At 40.0% G+C, this 26,045-nt stretch overlaps 1 protein-coding gene across 1 annotated transcript in view; it reads right to left on the bottom strand.

Moving 5' to 3' along the window:
* LOC139169757 (cystine/glutamate transporter-like) overlaps positions 1–22,901 on the bottom strand; it is a 30,495-nt gene extending 7,594 nt beyond the window's left edge. Inside the window, exons 1-8 of the mRNA XM_070756325.1 lie at positions 22,688–22,901; positions 16,989–17,115; positions 14,028–14,143; positions 8,746–8,871; positions 7,071–7,170; positions 6,401–6,445; positions 4,159–4,282; positions 36–139 (exon numbers count right to left, since the gene is read on the bottom strand). Coding sequence (XP_070612426.1) covers positions 36–139; positions 4,159–4,282; positions 6,401–6,445; positions 7,071–7,170; positions 8,746–8,871; positions 14,028–14,143; positions 16,989–17,115; positions 22,688–22,901 — 956 coding nt within the window. The remainder of the gene's footprint in view (positions 1–35; positions 140–4,158; positions 4,283–6,400; positions 6,446–7,070; positions 7,171–8,745; positions 8,872–14,027; positions 14,144–16,988; positions 17,116–22,687) is intronic.
* Positions 22,902–26,045: the final 3,144 nt, after the last annotated feature.

Genomic DNA, 26,045 nt, shown 5'->3' with positions numbered 1-26,045 from the left:
CAGAGTCCGAATCCAATTAATTTAAAATACTTTACCTGGATGCAGCAAATATTCCTCCATTCAAAGCACCAAAACATGAGAGAGCAACAAGGATTAGAATTGCAGAAGAAATGTTCTTGAAAACTTTATCAGTGAAACTCTAGGGGAAAAAATGAGGAATCCCTTTATATATTTGTATAACATTTAGAAGAAGAAATTATTACTCTTTTTTTTTTACATATTTTTTCTTTCTATAAGTACACTATCTTTTAAAAGAACTAGCATAGTAATAAAAGGCAAGACAATATAGTGCATATTTTATTAACTTTAAAAATTGTTCTTAGTGGACATCTCCAAATGTATTCTTTAATTTATTTTATTGATTTTTTAAAAAATGATATCATTTATCCATTGCTTCAATTCTAGTAACTGTAAGGCCTAGTTTACAATTATTCATACAGTTAAGATAAAATACAGGAAATAGTATAAGGGCAGACTAGATGGACCATGAGGTCTTTTTCTGCCGTCAATCTTTTATGTTTCTATTCACATAATAATCATGAAATTAATTCAGTATAATGAAAAACAATAGGAAATCATAAATCAAGTATCCATCCAAAATTATTTGTGATCCAAGATCCAACACAATCAAAAGAGCAGAACACAATGCAATAAAAGAAAGAATAAAAGGAAATTTTAAAATTGCAAAAAATATCCTAAAGCAGTTAGCAGCTAACAATTGATAACATGAGGGAAGAACCAGACATTTTTAAATGGTTATACATACTGACAAGAATTTAGCAAGACCTTTGAGATATCTGAAATTCTCAGGAGAAGGATAAGTGTTCCTGATTACAATGGGCAATTAACAGTTATAAACAATTGGAAGTATTAATTTGATAACTCTTAGGTATACAATGTATATTTTCATGTATATGTGAGACAAATGCTCACGTCTGAATCTGAACAGAAACAAGTTTAATTATAGAAACATAGAAACATAGAAGACTGATAGCAGAAAAAGACCTCATGGTCCATCTAGTCTGCCCTTATACTATTTCCTGTATTTTATCTTACAATGGATATATGTTTATTCCAGGCATGTTTAAATTCAGTTACTGTGGATTTACCAACCACGTCTGCTGGAAATTTGTTCCAAGGATCTACTACTCTTTCAGTCAAATAATATTTCCTCACGTTGCTTTTGATCTTTCCCCCAACTAACGTCAGATTGTGTCCCCTTGTTCTTGTGTTCACTTTCCTATTAAAAACACTTCCCTCCTGAACCTTATTTAGCCCTTTAACATATTTAAATGTTTCAATCATGTCCCTCCTTTTCCTTCTGTCCTCCAGACTATCCAGATTGAGTTCATGAAGTCTTTCCTTATACGTTTTATGCTTAAGACCTTCCACCATTCTTGTAGCCCGTCTTTGGACCCGTTCAATTTTGTCAATATCTTTTTGTAGGTGAGGTCTCCAGAATCATATACAATATTTATGTATCTACCAGTTTTTGCCCTAAAAGGAACTACCTTGACATAGAATGTGATAGAAATATGTCAGGATAGACTGGGGAGAAGAAATATTTGTGCTATGAAAGGGATGGGCGATTTTGGCTCTGGCATTTTGGATGTCTAGATCCCCAAATCCTCTTTTTTAATCAAATCCTAAAGCAGGTAGTGTTGACAAGACCACAACATGCCAAATTGTCATTAATTTGCATTCTTATACTGGAAGAGAACTTATCACCCAAGATGAATAAATTAAGGGTGTTTCCCAGTAGACGTGCTTCAACCAAAATTTAGAAAATCTTAATCGAGCTCCAATAGAAATGCAGCCTAATTCTAATTGTGTCAGGAGATGGGAAATGGAATAAACTTGTAAGCTTTTCAAGAGTTTTGATTGGATTGATTCTACCGTAATTTAAGAGCTTCCTTATAAATATGCAGCTGAGTACCATATAGCATCAAACCCAGAATTTTAGGTTTAGTTTAATAGCTGCACGAATCCCAGCGACCAGTTAGGTCCCACAGAGTGGGCCTTCTCCGGGTCCCGTCAACTAAACAATATCGTTTGGCGGGACTCAGGGGAAGAGCCTTCTCTGTGGCGGCCCCGGCCCTTTGGAACCAACTCCCTCCAGAGATTAGAATTGCCCCCACCCTCCTCGCCTTTCGTAAACTTCTTAAAACCCACCTCTGCCGTCAGGCATGGGGGAACTGAGATATTCTTTCCCCCTAGACCTTTACAATTTACGCATGGTATGTCTATATGTATGGTTGGTTTTTATAATAAGGGTTTTTTTAGTTATTTTAGTATCGGATTGGATTGTTACATGCTGTTTTTATCATTGTTGTTAGCCGCCCCGAGTCTAAGGAGAGGGGCGGCAATCAAATCAAATCAAATCAAATCAAATCAAATCAAATCAAATCAATAAATAGTTACCAAATTGACCTGCATATTTTAATTGCTTTTACTAGACATTCTCTTGTTTGAATACTGTAGATCAATAGGAGAATATTGAAAATAGAGACATAGATACTTAAAGGATTTTACCTGCTTGAGGTTGTTGTTAGTTTTCATTTAATGGCACTTTAAAGTGTTTCTTAGAGAATATCTGTACTTTTGTTTTAGAGCAATTAATTTCTAGATGTTTTACAGAGTAGTAAAGTGGTAGAGATTTAAGGCATTTTCAAAGGCTTACGGTTAAAATATCAAAGTTATACACGCCCATCATTTTGACAGCTAAAGAGACAGATGCATTATTACTTTACTTTGAAGAGTATGAGGGAAATCAATTTTCGGATGAATAGACTATTTAGTAGACAAACTGAGACATAAAGAATGCGACCTTGCAATTTCTAGCTCACAACAGCATATTTTTTTATAGGAACATTCCCATTAGAACCCCTGGACCTCAGAATGCAAATTTCTTCACTCAGACTCAGAAAGTAGCCTGAAATCTATGCATTATTACTTATGAATATGCATTACTTAGGCATACATGTGCTTGTATCATTTCACCCTCTTTTTTGAAATGGAGAAATAATGGCTGCATTTCTTTGCCTGCAGAATGTGTCTTCCATGATTTGTAAGAAATAGTGTTGGGTGAAACGAACCTGCAAAGTTCGGGTTCGTGCCGAACTTTGCAGTGTTCAGCATGCTGAACTTTTTAAAAAGTTCGGGTAAAGTTTGGGTTCGGATTCAGCCGAACCCCGTGAAACGCCGCTGCCTGGAAGGAGAGTGGGGAATCCCATCTTGGGATTTCCCACCTCCTTTTGCTTGCGATGCTGCAAGCAAAAGGAGGTGGGAAATCCTACGAAGGGATTCCGGGGGTGGGGCTTTGACATCACGGAGACTACTTCCTGGCCAGCCAAAACGGGGAGGAAGGATTCTCCGTGACATCAAAGCCCCGCCCCCGGAATCCCTTCGTGGGATTCCCCACCTCCTTTTGCTTGCAGCCGCTGCGGCATCCTTTCCTGTAAAAATAAAAGGAAGCAAAAGGAGGTGGGGATTTCCCCACCTCGTTTATTTTTACATCAAAGGACGCCGCAACAGCTTGCTGCAAGCAAATGTTCGGGTTCGGGTTCGGCGAACTCACCCGAACTTCATGGCAAAGTTTGGGTGAGTTCGCCGAACCCGAACTTTGTTGGGTTCGCCCAACACTAGTAAGAAAGCCTTCCAGGTTATACCATCTAATAAACACAGCAGTCAGCTTCGATTGGGGGGGGGGGGCGTGTTCCTGAGTTTTGATTCCACAAGAAGCAATGTATTCACTAATATTATGGAAACCATTTGATTTTGATTATCTTTAGGTGCACAAAGCATTTTTTTAAAAAAAAATCGATCCTTTGTGTGCTTGTTTTTCACATCCATGAAACCAGTGTTTATTTTAGGCATTCAATTTGCTGTGTTTTGGTTTAAACCTGATTTTTTTTCCCCCCACTAGGTTGTATTACTCCCACTGATGGGCTCCTACGGGAACGGTCAGGAACGCAGTTCCGGTAGCAAAATTTGTAGCTCTACCCCAGAGCACCCAATTTGCACTGAAAGATGTTGAAACAAAATGCATAAGCCACGCCCACAGTGTGGTAGTAAAAGTTTTGGTATCCCATCACTGATTACTCCTGATTTTACTAACAGCACTTAAAGGATTGCAAATAATGAGCAAAGTACACTCACCACAGCTACTGCATCTGAACTGAGAATTTCTTGCGGTGTCAAGACAGCATAGTAAGATACATTAGTAAGGATGTAACAGATTGTAACAACAATTAAGGAAACGATTACCGCCCGAGGTATGTTCCTGAAAAACAAAACCTTAATTTTAATACAGTCCATACATAATTGTACGTCATCTTTGGCTATGTCTAATATCACATTAACCAACCTATATGCCATGATGGACTTTATATAGAACATGGTAACCATTATTTAAGCCAGAGATCTTCAAAGCATAGCTGGCTGGATAATTGTGGGAATGGAAGACCCAATGGCCAAGTTTGGGGACCTTTGATTTAAGCAGCTGAAGTGACAAAGAATAATGGAGTCTTTAGAATCAGAACTTTGGGAATAAAAAGATCTTTGCTGAAAGAAGTTAATAGATGGCACTCTAAGATAGCTCCAGATAGCACTCGCTCTTGGTTGTAGTACTGAACAAAGTTAGGAGGTAAACTTGATAGACTGATTGCAGATTTGAGGAGACAACCAAGGCATAGGAGCTGTTATTTTATTTTATTTTTTTATTTTTTTATTTTGTCCAAGACACAATGAGGGTTTTAGTGGGTATATAGCAATATACACATAGTAAAATATATCTAAGAAATAATAGAAAAGAAGATATAGGAATAGACTATATCAATGAAAGAATAGAAGAAGAGATATAGGAATAGAGGAAAGGTATAGGAGATATAGGAGAGCAATAGGACAGGGGACGGAAGGCACTCTAGTGCACTTGTACTCGCCCCTTACTGACCTCTTAGGAATCTGGATAGGTCAACCGTAGATAATCTAAGGGTAAAGTGTTGGGGGTTTGGGGATGACACTATGGAGTCCGGTAATGAGTTCCACGCTTCGACAACTCGGTTACTGAAGTCATATTTTTTAGTCAAGTTTGGAGCGGTTAATATTAAGTTTAAATCTGTTGTGTGCTCTTGTGTTGTTGTGGTTGAAGCTGAAGTAGTCGCCGACAGGCAGGACGTTGCAGCATATGATCTTGTGGGCAATACTTAGATCGTGTTTATGGCGTCGTAGTTCTAAGCTTTCTAGAGGCAGTATTGTTAGTCTATTTTCGTAGGGCATTCTGTTTCGAGTGGAGGAGTGAAGGGCTCTTCTGGTGAAGTATCTTTGGACATTTTCAAGGGTGTTAATGTCTGAGATGCGATATGGGTTCCAAACAGATGTTAGGCATGGGCTTTCTTCAATTAAGCCCTAATAACTCTTGGGTTCATCCTAGTCCTTTTGTAAAAAGACAAGAAAACCAGATGGACCTGCCAGAGTTGTACTGGACATGATAGTTCTTTATCATCCAGCTTCTTGTTCCAAGTGCAGATTTTGTCCTATCTGCAACCCTCTGTTTCCTGACCTCTGTTTCCTGACCAGATTTTGTCCTGACCTTTGACCCTGACCAGATCCTGACCTCTGTTTCCTGACCAGATTTTATCCTATCTGCAACCCTCTGTTTCCTGACTTCAGAGTAGCAATTTTTTTCAAAAGAGTCTTGGGAATAGAACTGTTACAAGTCGCAAATATTCCCCCTGTCTATGTCCCCCCCCGCCCGGTCATTAAAGGGTTCAATGTTTCAGGAGGGAAGTGTTTTTAATAGGAAAGTGAACACAAGAACAAGGGGGCACAATCTGAGGTTAGTTGTGGGAAAGATCAGAAGCAACGTGAGAAAATATTATTTTGGTAGATGCTTGGAACAAACTTCCAGCAGACGTGGTTAGTAAATGCCTGGGATAAACATATATCCATCCTAAGAACAAATACAGGAAATAGTATAAGGGCAGACTAGATGGACCCTGAGGTCATTTTCTGCCGTCAATCTTCTATGTTTCTATTTCATGAATGTGCATTAGAATCACTTTTGGATTGGCATAACACATAAATCCACAAGCCCAATATACTGGTATATTATATAATATTATATTATATAAAGGTATAGCATATTCCTGGACTCGAACAACTGCTAACATCTCAGTTTTACTCATCTACAACATTTCAACTTCATCCCCTGATTTATCAGGTTTCCAGCAAATTTTTGCGAAACTTCTGAGTCTTTCTCTGCCTTCTTTGTTTGGTTCTTTCCTGAGTTAATGCTGTAGGTTGTATAATCCAAAGCTATTGAATTTCCTTGGCAAGAACACCCTCTAGACGTCACACGCGATAGCAACAATAAATGCAAAACAGCTGATTGCATACTCACTTTTTAGGATTTACAATTTCTTCAGTTACAAAGTTTATATAGAACCTGAAAGAAGCAAGCAAATAAGGTCAAGATATACTGTGATCCACTTCAAATGGGCTGGTCTAGTACAGACTTTGCATTTTATCTTAAAGGAGAGACGTAATTGTTGTCTAATTAATGCCTAACCACATAAACAGCATGAAGCCAATTACAAAAATGCCTTTATAATTTAAAGTCAGTCTCTCTCTTCAGAAAAAATAGCAGGCACACTGCAATAGAGAACATTTAAGGTTATTAATGCATTGCCCAACTACTGCTTGAGTTGATGTATGAATGAAGTGATATACAAACAATATTGTTTGCTCATAAAATACGCTAAACTCAAACCCCAGGAAAATTATCTTTGGAATGTCAACATATTGCTGTTACCCGCCCCGAGTCTCCAGAGAGGGGCGGCATACAAATCAAATCAAATCAAATCAAATCAAATCAATAAATGCCAATCATATAACTTAACATGGCATTTGCATCCTGCTATGAATTTTGTGAAAGTTGATGACATGTAATGATTTCCCAATAGATATTTTTTTGGGGGGGGAAAATGAGTTACAACTCTGAAGGTGCATCAATGTCCCTTCTACCATTTACAAAAGGAAAAGGTTAAAAAATTCATCCTTTAGAAACTTACCATCCTCCATAAGCAAACATCCCGGAATAAAAAGCGAGAGGCAGCCTTTCAAGTGTTAAGGAACTTGTGTCAAAACTATCCTGGAAATTTTCATTATGACCTAGTTTAAAAAAAGGGGGTGGGGGTGGGTGGGAGACATATTTTTCCTATTTCTTGTAACAAGCAATACAGTTAGTCCTCAGCTTACGACTACAGTTGAGCTCAGCATTTCTGTTGCTATGTGAAACATTCCTGAAGTGAATTTTGTCCCGTTTTATGACCTTTCTTGCCATAGTTGTTAAGTGAATCCCCACAGTTGTTAAATCTATATAAATAAAAATGTAAATGTTCGTTTGTTCAAAATCTTAAATCTCTCAAAGTTCTTCACTGATTGCTTTGAAAATTTGACATAACGTTGCATTCGAATATGTGTGTTTTTTTATATACCTATATTATATAGGTGTCACACCTGTAGCACGTAAAAACATGCAGGTGCTTAAAAAAGGACCTTATTCACCGATTGCTTTGAAATTTTGATACAACGCTGCATTCCAATATGCATGTGCAGTTTAGATCTACATATGGATTACAGTACTTCTCAAATGGACAATTATATGTTGCATAGAGTCAACAAACCAGACTGAACCATAGCAACATGTGGCTGGGTACAGTTACATAATAATGATGATGATGATGATGATGATGATGATGATGATGATGATGATTATTATTATTATTATTATTATTATTATTATTTGAAAAGTGTTCGGAAACTTCAGATCGTGCAGAACGTGGCCGCGAGAGCCATCATGGGGCTTCCTAGATTCGCCCACGTTTCTGCAACACTCCGCGGCCTGCACTGGCTGCCGATCGGTTTCCGGTTACAATTCAAAGTGTTGGTAATGACCTTTAAAGCCCGACATGGCATTGGGCCAGAATATATCCGGAACCGCCTTCTACCGCACGAATCCCAGCGGCCGATAAGGTCCCACAGAGTTGGCCTTCTCCGGGTCCCATTGACTAAACAATGTCGTTTGGCGAGCCCCAGGGGAAGAGCCTTCTCTGTGGCGGCCCCGGCCCTCTGGAATCAACTCCCCCCAGAGATTAGAACGGCCCCCACCCTCCTTGTCTTTCACAAATTACTTAAGACCCACCTTTGTCGCCAGACATGGGGGAGTTAAGTTATTCTTTCCCCCTAGGCTATTACAAGTTATGCATGGTATGTTTGTGTGTATGTTTGGCTTTTTATAATAAGGGTTTTTTAGTTGTTTTTATTAATTGGATTGTTCATGTTGTTTTACCACTGTTGTTAGCCGCCCCGAGTCTGCGGAGAGGGGCGGCATACAAATCCAATAAATAATAATAGTAATCATGATAATAATATTAATATTAATAATAATAATAATAATAATAATTATTATTATATATTAATTATATATTATATATATTATTATTGGGAAACACTGCCTTAGACTAATGAATTAAATATGACTTGGATAAGATAAACCTTCAAATATAGGATCAAAAAGCAAACATTCAAGTATTTCTGAGAGTGGTTAGTCCCTAGGTGTCTTCCCTCTCTCTTTCCTTCATCTTTCCAATAGCCCCTTTGTGTGTGTGTGTAATTTTGGCACTGTCCATTTCTTTGGATGTTCCCTCTCATCTAATTCCTCATTAGATTTCTGATTGTTCTTACCATTTCCAAGAACCAAGATCCCAGGAACAATAATTAGACCCACAGTGATCATCTTCAGCACAGTAAGTCCTGTCTGTACTTTGGCAGCCCAACTCACACTCCAACAGTTCAGGGCTATTGCCAAGGCTGAATTGGGAGAGAGAGAGAAATACAGTAAGAGTTACATAATCCGATTTAATCATGTTTTCAGTTAGGGCTTTCCTATATTATAATTGCAAAACTAAATAAAGTGATAACAATTAGGTTGGATAGGAGCACTCAGTAAGCCTGAAAGCAATTCAGATTCCCTTGCCGTAAGTAATTGACCTTAAAAATTATGCAGGTGAGATTTTTTAAACAATTATATTAAGCTAAATAATAGAAATGAATGCATACTGGGTCAACATGATGGAATAAGAAATATGAAATAAAAGAAAATGCCCTAAAATGATTAACAAAATAATTAAACATTAATCAGATCGCTTGAAACTCTTCTTTCTTATTTAGTTAAGAAAACACTAATGAAAATATTAGTTAGCTATACATAGCAAAAATATGCTGCTGCACATTGGTTGACTGATCTTTCCAATGTTGTTTGTTAGATTATTGCAAAGAGCTGTCTTTGATCTGCCTTCAATAAGAAACTACATTCCAGAGAGTTAACATTATTTCCCTTCCTTCCTTCCTTCCTTCCTTCCTTCCTTCCTTCCTTCCTTCCTTCCTTCCTTCTGTTGTGGTTCAGCCTGAGTCAGATGAAAGACCAGCTGCGTCTCTGCTGTCTCCATGCCCGGGGGAGGATGAGAGCGAAGAGGAGAGTTCTGGGCAGTCGGATGGGGGAGATTACAGTCAGGAATGTGACGAGGAAGAATGGCCTGGGAGTCCTGGGGAGGGGCTCTCTCAAGCCAGTAGCTTGGAGTCTCTGGAGTCATTAGGTGACGAAGCACAAGCTGTCATTAGTATGCGACAGAGACGTATAGATCAAAGGAGGGATCAATTGAAGAAATATTATCACCGGTGAATGAGGAACACCAGGGTGTGTGTGTGGTCGTCATTAACAGGGAACAGTTTATAAGGCAGGCAAACTCTTTCTACAGTGCGGAGTGTTATCAGAGTGGAGTTACTGTAATCTGCATTGTCTCTCAGCATTTCTGTTCCTGGCTCGTGGCCCAGCAGTCTTGAAGACCCGTGGGAGGTGTATGTCTGTTATCTACAGCCTCGTCTTGGTATAAAGGATCCTGTGTTTCTATATGAACAATTGCCTTCATGTATCCATTTGGAGTTCCAGTGTTTTCCTGATTTGTAAGGACATTTTCTGTTGGCTTTTTTTTCTCTTTACCATTATAAAACTGTGTTTGGATTCTACTGGTGTGTCTGGCTTATCTTTTTGGGTTGGTCATAGCTTCCGGAGTGACCCAGACAGAACACCTACCTTCCTTCCTTCCTTCCTTCCTTCCTTCCTTCCTTCCTCCCTCCCTCCCTCCCTCCCTCCCTCCCTCCCTCCTTCCCTCCCTCTCCCCTCCCTCCCTCCTTCCTTCCTTCCTGTCACTCACTCACTGAATGATTCTTCAAGGTTCTTATATATCTTGTCTGTCCCACAAATTTTACACCAGTGGTTCTCAAAGTGGGCTACCCCCCGGGGTGTGGTGGGATGACTTAGGGGGGGGGGGGCGCTAGGAGGCAAGGATGTGTCAGGGGGGCACTAAGAGGCCACATGGAAGGCAGGAAAGCATATTGGGGTGGAGTGGGAGGAAAATAGCAGCTTACTAGCTGAATTCAAATTGCTTTCTTACTCACACATTGCACTAAGCCATGGTTTGCTTCAGTCATGGATTACTGAATAATTGTCTGTCTAACTTTCCTTTGGAGGCGGAAATATCAATTTAGGATTATCTTGGTGGTGGAGGTGAGGAATGGCTAATTGCTGGAGAAGGTTGTTGATTGTTGTTACCAATCCATCTTTTCCAATAATTGTCACTGCTTGCATTTGACTAATATGCATAGTCAAAAAGATAACTTACAAAGATAATTCACAAAAGGCAAAAGCTTACACAAATGATTTGAAAGTAGCTGAAGTACACTCCACTCTAGCAATGAAGATTCGATGGGGGAGAATGGAGTGCACAGAAATTAACTATTGTTCAGGATGAAACTTTACACTGATTCGATAGGAAAACTAATTAAGCAACTGAGCAGATATTAAGGTGGAATGTGGTAAGTTAGCTAATATGATCCAACAGATGTCGGTAGATATGTTGCTAATAAATTCAGTGAAAATAATTTCCTTCTCAAGTTTCAGAGGTTGCCCAGACTTCTGTTGCCTCTACAAAAAATGTGTTTGATACTGAAAGAGTTCAAAGAGATATTACAGACATTAAACCGATAACCAGGATCAGAATAAAAAGAATAATTTTGGAATTTGAGAACATGTAGAAAAAATTGATTAACTTTATATTTTATCTCCAAACGTTATTATCTGGCTGCGTTACAAAGAAGAAAAGCCTTCAAATCTTATACAGAACAATTATCAAAAAGTGGAATAAGGTATAAATGGAGGTTCTTTTCAAGCTACCTTTATTCCAACCACAAGAAAGAATGACTGTTTCTATGCTTCCTGAGATCAATAGAATTTTAACAAGACTGTTTTATTTAAAAAATGCATGAGGAATTAACAGAGATGATGCTTAAAGAACTGATACATTTTTTAAAGAAGAAGATAGGGTTAAAAAAAAAGATTTTCTGGTATTGGAGACTTAAAGGATGGCTGGTAGTTATAAAATGTTCAGTGATCTTTCATAAGACTGGAAATAGGAAATAAATGAATAAGACAAAATACAAAGAATGGAAAGAATTATATAGAAGTTAATATCAGGTTGGGCAAATTAGAGCTCAGCATAGCTTTCCTCTAATCTACAACAATTACAGGATTTAATTAACTCTTAGTGAACCTCTGTTCATATGGGTCTAATTGGGTTGGGACAGCTTCGCTGGTGCAGTGGTTAGAGTGCAATACTGCAAGCTACTTCTGCTGATCACCGGCTGCCAGCAGTTTGGCAGATCGAATCTCAGTAGGCTCAAAGTTGATTCAGCCTTCCATCCTTCCAAGGTTGGTAAAACGAGGACCCAGATTGTTGGAGGCAATAGACTTACTCTCTGTAAACCGCTTAGAGAGGGCTGTAAAGCACTGTGAAGCGGTATACAATGGTACCTCTGCCTACAAACACCTAAACTTACGAACTTTTCTAGATAAGAACCGGGTGTTCAAGATTTTTTTGCCTCTTCTCATGAACCATTTTCCACTTATGAACCCAAGCCTTTGAAACTGTAACTGGAAAAGGCAGGAAGAAGGCTCTATGGGGCCTCTCTAGGAATCTCCTGGGAGGAAACAGGGCCAGAAAAGGTGGGGAGAAGCCTCCATGGGGCCTCTAGGAATCTCCTGGGAGGAAACAGGGCCTCCATCCTCCCTGTGCTTTCCCCAATCGCACACATTATTTGCTTTTACATTGATTCCTATGGGAAAAATTGCTTCTTCTTACAAACGTTTCTACTTAAGAACCAGGTCATGGAACGAATTAAGTTCGTAAGTAGAGGTACCACTGTATAAATCTAAATGCTATTGCTATTGAGAGGTAGGGGATAAATGGAGAAGGACCTGAGGTAGAGTTTGGAAAGGGCTATGGAGAAGCAAGGAAAAGAGATAGTAAAAATGATGTTGAAGATTTCACAAATAGCAATAGCACTTAGATTTATTTACTGTCCCATAGTACTTTATAGCACACGTGGTGTGTGTGTGTGTGTGTGTGTTGCAAAGTCAGCATATTATCCCCAACAATCTGGGGCCTGATTTTACCTCAGAAAGATGGAAAACTGAGTCAATCTCGAGCCCCAACAAGATCAAACTCTAGACTGTGGGCACAGTTAGCCTGCAATACTGCATTCTAACAACTGCACCACCAGGGCTCCTATAATCACAGAAATGTTGGCTTATAAATTGGGTTCTAACATTGGGGCTGAACAAAAAAACCAATTGCATCCTTGAATATACTAGCTGGGTGAATTTGGTTCTAATGTGCAATTTAAATACACCCAGTTATGTGTATGGATGGAACCAGTTTATGAAAATCATATGATAATTCTGAATATTTGAGAGATTGCACAGTTTGAAGCATCTTATCGATATCTGGAAAAACAAAAGACATTTCTATTAACAAAGGGATTTATATTTCTTGTTATTGATTATATTTAGAGGCCACCTGATTTCAGAGTGATAATAGGCAGCTTGCACTTTAAAAAAATAAGAAATCAATAAAAGAAAAAATATATGAACATCTGGATAACCCACAACCCCCCCCCCCCTCCCCACACACAACTTGGGTTGAGGAAAATTACCAACTTCACAAGTCAGGCTAAATGAACAAACCACTATTGGCTGAATGCAGATAAAACATGAAGGAGAAAACCTGGTTTACAAATTGCCAAAGCTTGTGTTCATCAACACCAAACAAATCATATTATCATTGTTTATCATGTGCGTTAACTCATAGTCAAAATAAATGAGCTAAGTTTGTAGTAATCATTACTACAGGATTTTCACTTTGCCCTGCTCTGATTACATGTTAGAAATAGAAAGTGAGACATCAATGTAACAAGTTTTTGATTTTTTGTTCATCAACAGTGATGGGCGAACCGAACTCGCACAATTTGGGTCTGTACCGAATTTTGCGGTATTCAGTTTGCTGAACACGAACACGAATTTTTTTGAAACTTTGGGCAAAGTTCGGGGTCGTGTTCGGCGTTCGGAGCTTTGACGTCACCGGCAGGTTGCTAAGGACGGCAAGGTGATCACTTCCTGGATTCCATAGAATCCAGGAAGTGATCACCTTGGCATCCTTAGCAACCTGCCGGTATATGTGACGTCAAAGCTCCATCCCCGGAATCTCTTGGTGGGATTCCCCATTCCCCATTGCGTAAAGTTCGTCCGAACTTGCTGAACCCGAACACCATTCAGTTCGCCCATCACTATTCATCAACTATTCCTGCAAAAATCTAGCTTCATAAACTTGCTCAGAATCATGTGTTTGGTTACTTTTCTGTTATGTTTGTCTCCCCCCCTTTTAAATGTTAATATTTAATAAACATTTTTTTTTTAAAAAAAGAATCATTCTGAAATATGTAACTATTACATCTTCCAGTTGTTTATCTTACTTCAGAGCAAAGATACTTTAAAAAAACATTGATATTAAAGACTGGGTAGTAAATTAAGAATAAACTACAAGTACATTGATCTTGAACTCACTGATACTCACTAATTCCTGCCATTGTGACCAATTTCACAGCCAGAGGAGGGACATCACAAGAAGCAAAAAAAGGCTCGATGAGGTATCGACCAAATGCCAAAGACACCACAGCTATATTTGCAGGGCTGGAATATAAAAAAATAGAAATGACAGAATATCAGATGCAATTCTGTGTATGGTTGGTGTATGGTTTGATTGAATTGTGTGAATATTTTATTATAAGGGTTTAAATTGTATTTTTTAAAATTGGATTTGTACACTGTTTATGTTGTTGTGAGCCGCCCCGAGTCTTTGGAGAGGGGTGGCATACAAATCTAATAAATTATTATTATTATTATTATTATTATTATTATTAATAATTAATTCTTTCACTTTTTTGTTGGCTTTTCTCATCTTTGCTTCTGTTGAGGGCTTGCGGATTGTCCCTTGTGAAAAATCCCAAAGTGAAATCAAGTGAAAATAGTGCCTGCTTGCAGAAATATTCATCTGGAAGACTGGATAGAACGTGAGGAGAATTCAAGTCTTTCTCATCCTTTCTCCTCTATAAGGAGAATGAGACAGTGAGAAATGTCTATGTCTAATGTGTGGCAGACCAAAGTTTACCATTTAATCAAAATGGTGGACTTGGTTCGCACTTTGCTCCATGTCATGGTTTGGTTTAGTTACACTGGAATAAGTGACTTCTGGCTTTAGTCATTTTTTATTGTTCTTAATATTTAAATTTAAAATACTATATCATTTAATGTTTAAATATTGCTTTTGTATTTTAATTTATACTGTGCATTCTATACGCTACCTAGAGACTAGCACAGAGGTTCCCAAACTTAACGACTTTAAGACTTGTGGACTTCAATTCCCAGTATTCTCCAGCATAGTTCCCTCTAAGCTGAGCAGTGAGCAATCGCTCACTTAAAAATCATCATCAACTCAGAGTTTTTCAAACCTGCCCAGAAGCCGAGAGGGAAAGAGTGAGAGGGAAGGAGAGAGAGAGGAAGAGAGAGAAACAGATAGAAAAAAGAGAGGAAGGAAAAGAGAAAGAAAAAGAATGGGAGTAAGGAAGAGAGAAAGAAAATCAAAATCTAGTTTGAAACTAGCTCAACTATTTAAGTGGCATTTTGATATTGATAGAGTTGCCCTATTATGAGCTCACTGTTATAGACACACAGTACAGTATTTTATTTTGAAATTCTCTGAGGCAAAACAGGGTGGGTTTTTTGTTTGTTTGTTTGTTTGTTTGTTTAATATTTCTGTGCCGCCCAGTCCCGAAGGGACTGCCGCTCAGACACTATACTTTTCCGCCCACCCCCAAAAAATATTAGAGGGAACACTGTTCTCCAGGTAGGTGTGCTGGCTGGAGAATTCTGGGAGTTGAGATCCCCCAAGTCTTAAAGTTGCCAAGTTTGAAGACCTTGGCAACTTTGAAGAAATTGGCAACTTTAAGACTTGTGGACTTCAATTCCCAGTATTCTCCAGGTAGCTATGCTGGCTGGAGAATTCTGGGAGTTGAGATCCCACAAGTCTTAAAGTTGCCAAGTTTGAAGACCTTGGCAACTTTGAAGAAATTGGCAACTTTAAGACTTGTGGACTTCAATTCCCAGTATTCTCCAGGTGGGTATGCTGGCTGAAGAATTCTGGGAGTTGAGGTCCCACAAGTCTTAAAAGTTGCCAAGTTTGAAGATCTCTGGCCTAGCAGGTTTCAGTCAGTAGATAAATCACATAACTAAATGCAAAGTCCAAGTCATTAGGTTCAGTCAACGTGCTAAATTATCAGTACATGATGTTTATAGTATATGCTGTTACAAATCATATATTCAATATACCAGGGTGATTCGACACACACACAAAAACATGTAACTCTTCCCTGGTACAGAGCTGAAGGGATTGGATACTGTAGCCTAGAGGTTAATTCTCTGCCTTGCAAGGCAAAGGCTGCAAGTTCAAGTTCTAGTGAGGGTATGGCTAGCTGATGAGCTCAGAACAAGGCCAAAATAGATCTATCCTAGTTTTCCTTAATTTTCAAATTCAGCAAAAACATGTGACACATACAGAATATAGTTTGTTGGCTTTGAATAAATTAACTGCCCTGGAAATGGCCTTGGTTGGGCCCAGGGGCAAAAAAGGAGCTGTGATGTTCCTTCAATATACAAGGGTGATTCGACACACGCACACAATAAACATGTAACCCTCCCCTGGTACAAAGCTGAAGGGATTGGATACTGTAGCCTAGAGGTTAATTCTCTGCCTTACAAGGCAAAGGCTATCCTAGTCTCCACAAACACCATCTTAGGGTTGGGTTTGGGTTTTTTTTTTGCCACTGAAAGGAAATAAATCTGGATTGGCTGTTCTGACCATGGTGAGGCAAGATTCTTGCAGAATTATTGTGTTGGCCTGCAAATAGGAGTGGATCTACTCTATAGATGCAAGACATTTCATCTCTTAGCTGCTGGAATCTCTTTCAAGTCTGTAACTCCCCTATGTTCCCTGGAAGACAGTTCAGTTGATCTAGGAGTGATCTGGCTTGGAGGGGGAGGACAATGTCATTCAATCAATCCTAAATTGATTTTTATAGAGCCAGAGAGGCAGGCCTTTAGTTTATTGCAAGCAGGGCAGTGGTATCTGCGCCATAAAAAAATGAAGAAAACCATCCATCTTATATGGCTGAAAGGGAGAAATCTTCGGTTTGTGATTGTTTTTGATCTGGAGTCTCCCTAGAGCTTTCTCTATTATTGCTTCCATTCTTCGTTCTTCCCCACTGTTCCTTGTCATTCTCAGATTCTTTTCCCCCCTCCCTCCTTCCAAACATTTGTTAGATCTCAGTGGTGCTCCATTCACCAGCTGTCTGCCTTTAAAAACACAGCTGGAACATGCCCCATTGAGAGATTTAAAGAGACAAAGCTCCCAATAAATCTTCCCATCGTCTGGCATTCCTTCTTTTTTAGACAAGGAAGGGAAAGAAAAGCCAGTCCTTACCGTATCATAATAAATTCAGCCCACAATCGGAGGAAAGCCGGCAACGGTCCTAGAGTCTCTAAAAGATAAATATAATGCCCGCCCGACTTTGGAATACATGTTCCGAGATCTGCATAGGAGAGAGCACCTGGAATTTAACCAAAAAAAGAGAGAGTCATATCTATTGTCCTGGGACAAAGCTCCACCGAACTCAATAGACAACAATATGGACATTTGGGGCCATTATGAGCCATATTTGGTCCTAGCACTTATCTTGTTCACCACTGCCACCTTTTAAACATCCATTGTGTTTGAAAAGGACCTTGACATGTAATGGGTTGTGGGCTGTAGGCGATGTGTCCACAGGTGGCTGGTAAGGTAAGGTGACTAGATGTCCCGCTTTTGACCAATTTGTCCTGTGTCCCACAGCGTTTTTAAAAAGTCCCGATGCCAGACCATTGCCCGGCAAGAAGCTCAGCTTCCACGCCACCCGAAATCGGCTGATGCAAAGTGAGGAGAGGGTGGGGGCTGGGGGAAAGAAAAAAATGAAGTGGTAGCCCAAACCTTTGGTGCTATCGGCTACAGGTTTATTTATTTATTTATTTATTTATTCATTCATTCATTCATTCATTCATTCATTCATTTATTTATTTATTATATTTGTATGCTGCCCTCTCCGTAGACTCGGGGCAGCTAACAACAATAATAAGACAATATAAACAAATCTAATATTTAAGTTAAGTTAAATTAAATAAAAGGTTGCTTTGTGTATGCCCAAAAGCCAGAGAGAGCAAGAGAGAGAGAGAGAGAAAGACATCAATGGATTTGAGAAGAGACCGAGCTTGCACCTCTCCAGCATTGAGGGGAAAAGAGTAGGGAAACCACGTCCTTTGAGGTGAAACCCCACCCTAACACTATTAAGTGGAAAAACAAATGCTGAGGTAAAATTCTGTGGAAATTTTTCAGTTGTTCCCACTCCCCCCATCAATGGTGTCCCGCTTTACCGAAGTTGCAATCTGGTCACCTTATGGTAAGGCCTATATGGGCATGAAATGTTCTGCCACATGTTAGGAAGACATGTGTGGGCACCATTGTCGCAGCATTTGCAGCTCTGGCTTTGTGGAGCGCTCGCTTCTCTTCTGCTATGAATATTCTTCTGGCCTCAGATGTCTGGCAGCCTTGGTGGAGCAACATGCGCCATGTTGGTCGATCTTGTGCCAGGGTTTCCCAGGAGGTGGTGTCAATATTGAGGGACTTGAAGGAGATTTTCAACATGTCTTTGTATCACTTCTTTGTTCCCTGCCCCATGCAATCGTTTTCCTTTAGACAGCCCACCATAGAGGAGCTGTTTATGGATGCGATGGTCTGGCATCCTGGCAACATAGCCTGCCCAGCATGTTTGGGTTTTGGATGGGAATTGATGGCAGGCCTATTCTGGAGAGGACCTCAGTGTCAGGCACCTTATCCTGCCACCAGATATTCTTTTTTGTATTGTATTATATTGATAGGGATATTCTTGTATTGAAATTATTAGTACAGTTGTACCTCGGTTCTCGAATGCCTTGGTTGTCATACATTTCGGATACCTAACAAAATTTTCAGCAAAAATTTCCTTCGGTATTTGAACAAAAATTAGGATACCGAAAAGCCACAGAAAATTTTGTTAATTATCCGAAATGTTACCGCCGGGGGTGGCTGCAATCCTGGCAGCTTCGGGGGGCTCCTTTCCTCAATGCTTCATCTTGTTACCTGTAGGCAGCTGCACCAACTTTCTCCTTCTCGGCTGCGGCAACGGCTTCCCTTCGAGGAGCAAAAGTGCCGGGAACGTCACGTGATGAAGGGAAGCCGCTGGAGCCATTTCAGCAGTTGCCGCCGCTCCAGCAGCTTCCCTTCATTACGTGACATTCCCGGCGCTTTTGCTCCTCGAAGGGAAGCCGCCGCCATTGCTACCACCGGGAAGGAGAAAGTTGGTGGAGCTGCTTACAGGTAACAAGACGAAGCATTGAGGAAAGGAGCCCCCCGAAGCTGCCGGGATTGCAGCCGCCCCCAGCGCTTAGACTATAGAGCTCCTCAGATTTTTTTATCCCATAGGAAATAAAGAAAACAGATTTAATTGGTTCCCATCGAGTCAACAGGGGCTGGGAACAAATTAAATCCATTTCCATTATTTCCTATGGGATAAATTAATTCGGTACTCGACCAAATCGGTTCTTGACCACACTTCTGGAACGAATTGTGGTCGAGAACCGAGGTACCACTGTACCTGTAATGTTTAATGCAACACAGAATGATATTAAACAACTGGAGGGAGGTGTAATCCTTAATAATTTATTGGATTTCAAAGTACAGTGGTACCTCTACCTAAGAACGCCTCTACTTAAGAACTTTTCTAGATAAGAACTGGGTGTTCAAGATTTCCCCCCTCTTCTTAAGAACCATTTTCTACTTAAGAACCCGAGCCCGGAAAAATTTCCCAGGAAATTTGAGAGCAGCACGAAGGCCTGGCCAGTTTCCTGCCATTCCCCCTTTAATCCTGGCCATCTCGGGCTTTTCTGGGCTGCCAGAGGAGCCTTTCAGTGGTGCTTAAGGAGGTTTTGGCAGTCCAGAGCGAACGGAGGGAGGTGTGTGCTCCTCCTTGCCGCCTTAGAGTCCCTTTTTTTTTTTTGAGCCTTAAAGTTTTGGATTTTTTTGATTCCCCTCACCTCACCTCACTGTCCTCCTCCTCTTCTTCTTCCTCCCCCCCACCCAAATTCCAAGCTTTTATTTCTTTCCTAATGGGTTTGCATACATTATTTGCTTTTATATTGATTCCTATGGGAAAATTGCTTCTGCTTACAAACTTTTCTACTTAAGAACCTGATTATGGAACAAATTAAGTTCTTAAGCAGAAGTACCACTGTAAATAAAGTCAAATTCAGAGGGTATTTTGGCCCTTGGTTTTTATTGCATTTATTTGGTTGTTTGAATTTATCAACATCCCAGTTTTGGAAATGATTCACCGGTAAACTATTAATAGAGCAAAAGTGACCCTTGGACCAGAAAAGATTGGACAGTAATTTTCACCCAAGTGAATAACAAACTGAACACAGAATGAAATGAAATGAGATGAAATTGAATTTGACTGCAAATATATTTCCTCCCTGCAAGGAGTTGGAAGCACCTCAAATGGTGCGAACATTTATCTGTGCATCGGCAACTATGAAATATTTTGAATCAAAGCAAAATGAAAGACACAAGATTGCTTGGGAGGGAGGGGGATTTTTATCTGGAGATCTACAGCTCAGTCATTTTATTTAAAATAGTTTTCTAGTCTCCTTTGCTATTATTCCCTAACCACCCCCAAACTTAAACCATCATAAAAAGAATACAATACAAGATGGCAAAACAGGTGTTAAAATTGCAACCAGGATTCAGAGTGAGTTCTAATATAAGACAGAAAATGCCTCACTGGAAAGCTGTGAGTAGATTCCACACTATATTTCTGCAGCTGCCAGAATTATTAGATTTCAGCAGGGCATGGTGTACAAGAAGACCTGTATTAGAGAGTCCACATTCAGTAGTAGGTTGCTACTGGTACGGTAGGAAACGATGCACCAGTAGGGACTGCCAGATCGCACAATTTGTGCACGACCATTACCGGTGCCAGTCCTATGGGCGCCGCCATCTTCCTTCTTCCTTTTTTTGTATTTTTGCGGGGATATGCGCATATGTGAGGAGATTTTTGAGGGGATATGTGCATGTGTGAGGGGAGTTTTGAGGGGATATGCGCATATGTGAGGGGATACATCTACAAATCCAGTATTAAAAAACTATTTAAAAAACCCCTTATAAAACAACCATACAATCCAGACAAACCATACATAAATCATAACGGCTAGGGGTATGTCAATTTCCCCATGCCTGGCGACATAGGTGTGTTTTGAGTAATTTGTGAAAGACAAGGAGGGTGGGGGAAGTCCTAATCTCTGGGGGGAGTTGATTCCAGAGGACCAGGGCTGCCACAGGGAAGACTCTTGCCCTGGGTCCCGCCAGACGACATTGGTTTTTCAATGGGATCTGGAGAAGGCCGACTCTGTGGGAACTAATCGGTCGCTGGGTCGCAGCATAGACCCCTGAGGCATACAGATGCAAAAAGAAAGAGGGAGCTGTTTTGCTCCAAAGAAAAGAGAAATCTCTTATGCAAACCGAAATTCTGGGAACAAGGCATACAGTGCCCATCTGAAGGGAATGAGCCTCTTAATCCATGCCATCCAAAACACATTAAGTCTTCAACACACGATAGGCAAACTCAGGGAAGGGTGAGTAGGGAGATGGATGTTTTTTTGGCAGAATTAGCATGGAATAGAGCAGGGATGACAAACCTTTTTTTAGTCTGGTGCCGAAAGAGCATGCACTTGTGCTATTGCACATGCGCGAGTAGCCACACCCATAATTCAATGACTAGGAAGGGCGAAAACCGCTTCCACCATCCCCTGGAGCCTCTCTGGAGGCCAAAAATGGCCTGTTCTCCAACTTCTGGTGGGTCCACTAGTCTCGTGATGGATTGAGAAGAAAAGAAGCTGCTCTGTAGAGCACAGAAGGCCATAACATAAGAGGCAGAAGCAGCCCCATGTTTGCATGGTAGATGTGCATGTATTCCCCGCCCCACAGCTCCCCATTCTATTAGCAATATTTTCTCACTGCCTGTGGGCCATAATATTCCCCTGCTGTTTCACTGGTGTGATTGTTGGAAGTCAGCAAAAGTCACATATTCCACATCAGTTTAAATATTACATTCTCCCTCTTTCCACTTCATTTTTAAGGAATGCAGCATCTATCTATCATCTCTACATTTCAGTATCTATCTCTATTTCTTTCTATTTCTCTATCTCTCTCTATATATCTATCTATTCATTTATCTCTCTCTCCATCTCTTCCCCCTCTATCTATCTATCTATCTATCTATCTATCTATCTATCTATCTATCTATCTATCTATCTATCTATCTATCTATCTATCTCTCTCTCTCTCTCTCTCTCTCTCTCTCTCTCTCTATCTATCTATCTATCTATCTATCTATCTATCCCTCTATCCCTCTATCCCTCTCTATCTCTCTCTCTCTCTCTCTGTCTCTCTGTCTCTCTGTCTCTCTATCTCTCTATCTCTCTCTCTCTCTATCTCTCTCTCTATCTCTCTATCTCTCTATCTCTCTATCTCTCTATCTCTCTATCTCTCTATCTCTCTATCTCTCTATCTCTCTATCTACTATCTACCTATCCACCTACCCACCTACCTACCTATCCACCTACCTACCTACCTACCTCTCTCTCTCTCTCTCTTTCTCTATCTATCTATCTATCTATCTATCTATCTATCTATCTAATCTATCTATCTATCTATCTTCTATCTATCTATCTATCTATCTATCTATCTATCTATCTATCTATCTATCTATCTATCTATCTAATCTATCTAATCTATCTATCTATCTTCTATCTATCTATCTATCTATCTATCTATCTATCTATCTACTGTATCTCTCTCTCTCTAGCTATCTCGCTATCTCGCTATCTCGCTATCTAGCTATCTATCATCTATTTATCTTCATCTCATCTCTCTCTCATACATACACATCTATCTTCCTCTTCTATCATCTAGGTATCTTTTAATGTTTTGAGTTTCTCAGGATGTAAAAAAAAAATCAACATTTTTTTTTTAAAAATGAAAGCTACACTACTCACCAAACAGAGAGAGAATCCCACAAGCGAGCCATACAAGTAACGAGACCCCTACATTGCCTGAGTTTTGCAATACCCCTTTCGGAGAAATGAAGATCCCGCTGCCCACCATGGTGCCTACAGCCAATGCAATGGCCCGAGTCAGGGTGATCTTTCTTCTGAGAAAAACAGCATCCTTCTCCTCCATGGCAGCTTTTTTCTTCCCGCAAGGTCCCATATTTTCACCGGTCTGTTTTCTCAAAATTCTCGATGTCAGGCACCGCTTGAGTTACTGATTGTCTGGCAATTCTGCTCTGGGTTGTCAATTCCACTTTGTGGTCCTTTCTCTTTACTTAGTGAAGAGCACAGTTTGGCTGGGAATTCTGTGGAATAGTGGAAGCATGAACAAATATTTAAAGAAAAATATCATGTGGGACAGGAAAAATAGAGGCCAAAATCCTAAGGAAAAACTTTTGCAGACGCCGCTAATAATTGCATGTCCAATTTTTCAATCTTGCATCTAAAGAATTTCGTTTGGGCAGTTATGTACTCTCCGTAGCTTCATTTACAGTATGTACAAGGCCAAACTCCCAGACCAGGGTATTGACCCCAAGTTTTATTGATAATGGGCATATTTCAAAGAAACTTCAGCCAGATTACAAAATAATTCTGTACCTTAATTTAAACAGGATAGTGGGTAGTTTTTTAAAAAAATGGTCACCTAGGTTTATGTTTAACAAGATGTGACCAGGTTCATTTTGAGGATAAACCATATGAACATTGGGAATAGGGAAAAAATGTTACCCACATAGATAATCCTCAGATTACAACAGTTTATTTAGTGACTGTTTGAAATTATAATAGTGCTGAAAAAAATGACGTTTTTCACACTTAGGACCATTTCTGCATCCCCATGGTCTTGTGATCAAAATTCAGATGTGTTCTGTCGGGCTCTCTGGTAGAATCCTCCCAAAAATTCACAGGTACAAATTTCAGACACACACACGTTTGAAAATTCAAAACAATGTTCTTTATAATGAAAATTCACTTAAACCAAGCCCTCTTTTGGTATAACAAAGAGCACTCGTCTGCAAACAAACTGGTAATTTGTACAAGTCTCTTATCAGTTCTGTGATACTTAGCTTGCAGCTGTGAGGCAATTCAAAGTCCTTCTTCTTTCACAAAGTGAAACACACTTTGCTCTGGTTTAGTTTCAAAGCGGGGAAAAATCAGCGCACAAAAGGTCAAAGTCAGTAAAGCAGTCACGAAACACAACGATCAGATAACCCTCCACAATGGTCAAACCCACAGGCTGCTATTTATAGCAGCCTCACTAATTACCATAGCCCCACCCAACCACAGGTGGCCTCATTTTCTTTGATAATAATCTCTCAGTTGTTGTTGCCTGTGCATCGCTCTCCACATGCGTGGCTGCATTATTAACTCTTGTTCTGAATCCAAGGAGGAGCTAGATAATTGATCTCCTTCTGAGCTGTCTGCCACACTCTCCTCCTCCCTGTCACTCATGTCTTCTTGGTCAGAGGAGCCTTCATCAGCAGATTCCACCGGGGGCAAAACAGGCCTGCAGCATGTGGATGTCTCCCCCACCTCCACAGTCCTTGGGGCAGGAGCTGGGTCAGAGCTAACCACAACAAGATGGTTGGCCAACTGACATGTTTATGACAGTTGCTGTGAGCTGGGGGTCATATGAGTACTTTTTATGCCCTTCTGACAAGCAAAGTCAGTGGGGAAAGCAGATTCACTTAATTGGTGCACTTAATCAATTGCAGTGATTTACTTAACAAGTGTGGCAGGGGTGAGTTCTATTTAAGTGCATGTGCAAATACCTATTTAGGAAATTGTTTTCACATATCAGAAGGTAAGAAATGATCAAATGATGCCACGATGTATTTGTCAGCCTTGTACCCATGAATAAAAATAACCTAATTAATCCTGTGCATCCTGTCCTTGGTATGCCCATATAACACTGATGCTCTGCAAGCTGCATGTCAGGATTAAGCATATCCTGAGGTTATATATCAGTGCAGAAGGAAGGTCTACATAGAGAATGCCGAGTCACTCTGAGGCAATTAAGCATGCAGCAACCTAATTAGGTAAAAAGTATTTAAATATGCAAGAACTCTCTGCTCGCTGCTGTTCTGTTCGTTCGCTCTCTCTGATATCTGATCCTGCTCTGTGTGAAGTGTGCTCTGACGTTGCTGTATTGATCTTTTGGTTCCTGTGAGTTATTGTACTTGAGATAGTTGTAGTGAGATACTAGTGTGATGTATGTATAGTAAAGATAGTACACAGTAGTAGTGTAAATAAGGAGTAAATATATTTTTCCAAGACTTTGTATTGCTGCTGTGTTTCATTGAAGACTTCAACTCCATATCTATTGGTTTGTGGCTGGCTGGTTGGGTTGGTTAGCTGGTTGGGCTGGTTTGCTGCTTGGGGTGGCTAACTTCCGAAAGTGAAGCTCTGATACTGCACTGGCTTCTTATTAGTCTCCGGGCACAATTCAAGGTGTTGGTTATTATCTATAAAGCCCTACATGGCTCAGGGCCAGACTATTTATGGGACTGCCTCTTGCCACATACCTCCCAGAGACCAATAAGAGCACACATAGTTGTTCTCCTTCAGGTCCCATGGACGAAGCAATACAGGTTGGTGGGACCACGGGGGAGGGCCTTCTCTGTGGCCGCCCCAGCTCTATGGAACCAACTCTCCCCCATGTCCATACTGCTCCCACCCTACTGGCCTTCCATAAGGCCACAAAGACCTGGCTTTGCTGGCAGGACTGGGGGACCATGAACTAACAACTGACAGGGCCACATTGTATGAATGGTATGTATGTATGGGATTATGACTGTTTTATAATTAATGGGTTTCTTTTAATAGTGGGCTTTATAGTTTTTGATTATATTCAACTTCTTTTTATTGTTCTGTATCCATTTCTATTATTATTGTAAGCTGCCCTGAGTCCTTCGGGATTGGTGGCATAGAAGTCAAATAAAACAAACAAACAAACAAACAAACAAACAAACAAACAAACAAACAAATAAATGTGTCCATAGTATAATTTTGGTTTATTATTGCATTTTTCATTATTGTTTTTCATTGACACAATAAAAATGCTGAGTGATTTGCAAGGCATCCTTATCTGTTCAAGATTATTCCAGACAATAACTGGACATGGGAATAAAAAAGCATATCAGAAAAAAAAAATATTTGTTTTGAATTCCTGGGATTTTGCAAAGCTGACCTATCCTGTTATTTCAAATAATATAAGAAAGAAGAACAAATTTCTTGGTTGATACTATGCAGGTCGTATTATTTCCACATCGTGCAGCATAACAGCTCGTATTTTAGCAAAGTAATG

Source organism: Erythrolamprus reginae, chromosome 6, assembly GCF_031021105.1.
Source record: "Erythrolamprus reginae isolate rEryReg1 chromosome 6, rEryReg1.hap1, whole genome shotgun sequence".
Taxonomy (NCBI): Eukaryota; Metazoa; Chordata; class Lepidosauria; order Squamata; family Dipsadidae; genus Erythrolamprus; species Erythrolamprus reginae.
The sequence above is the reverse complement of the archived record's forward strand: the minus strand, read 5'-3'. Positions and strand labels throughout refer to the sequence as shown.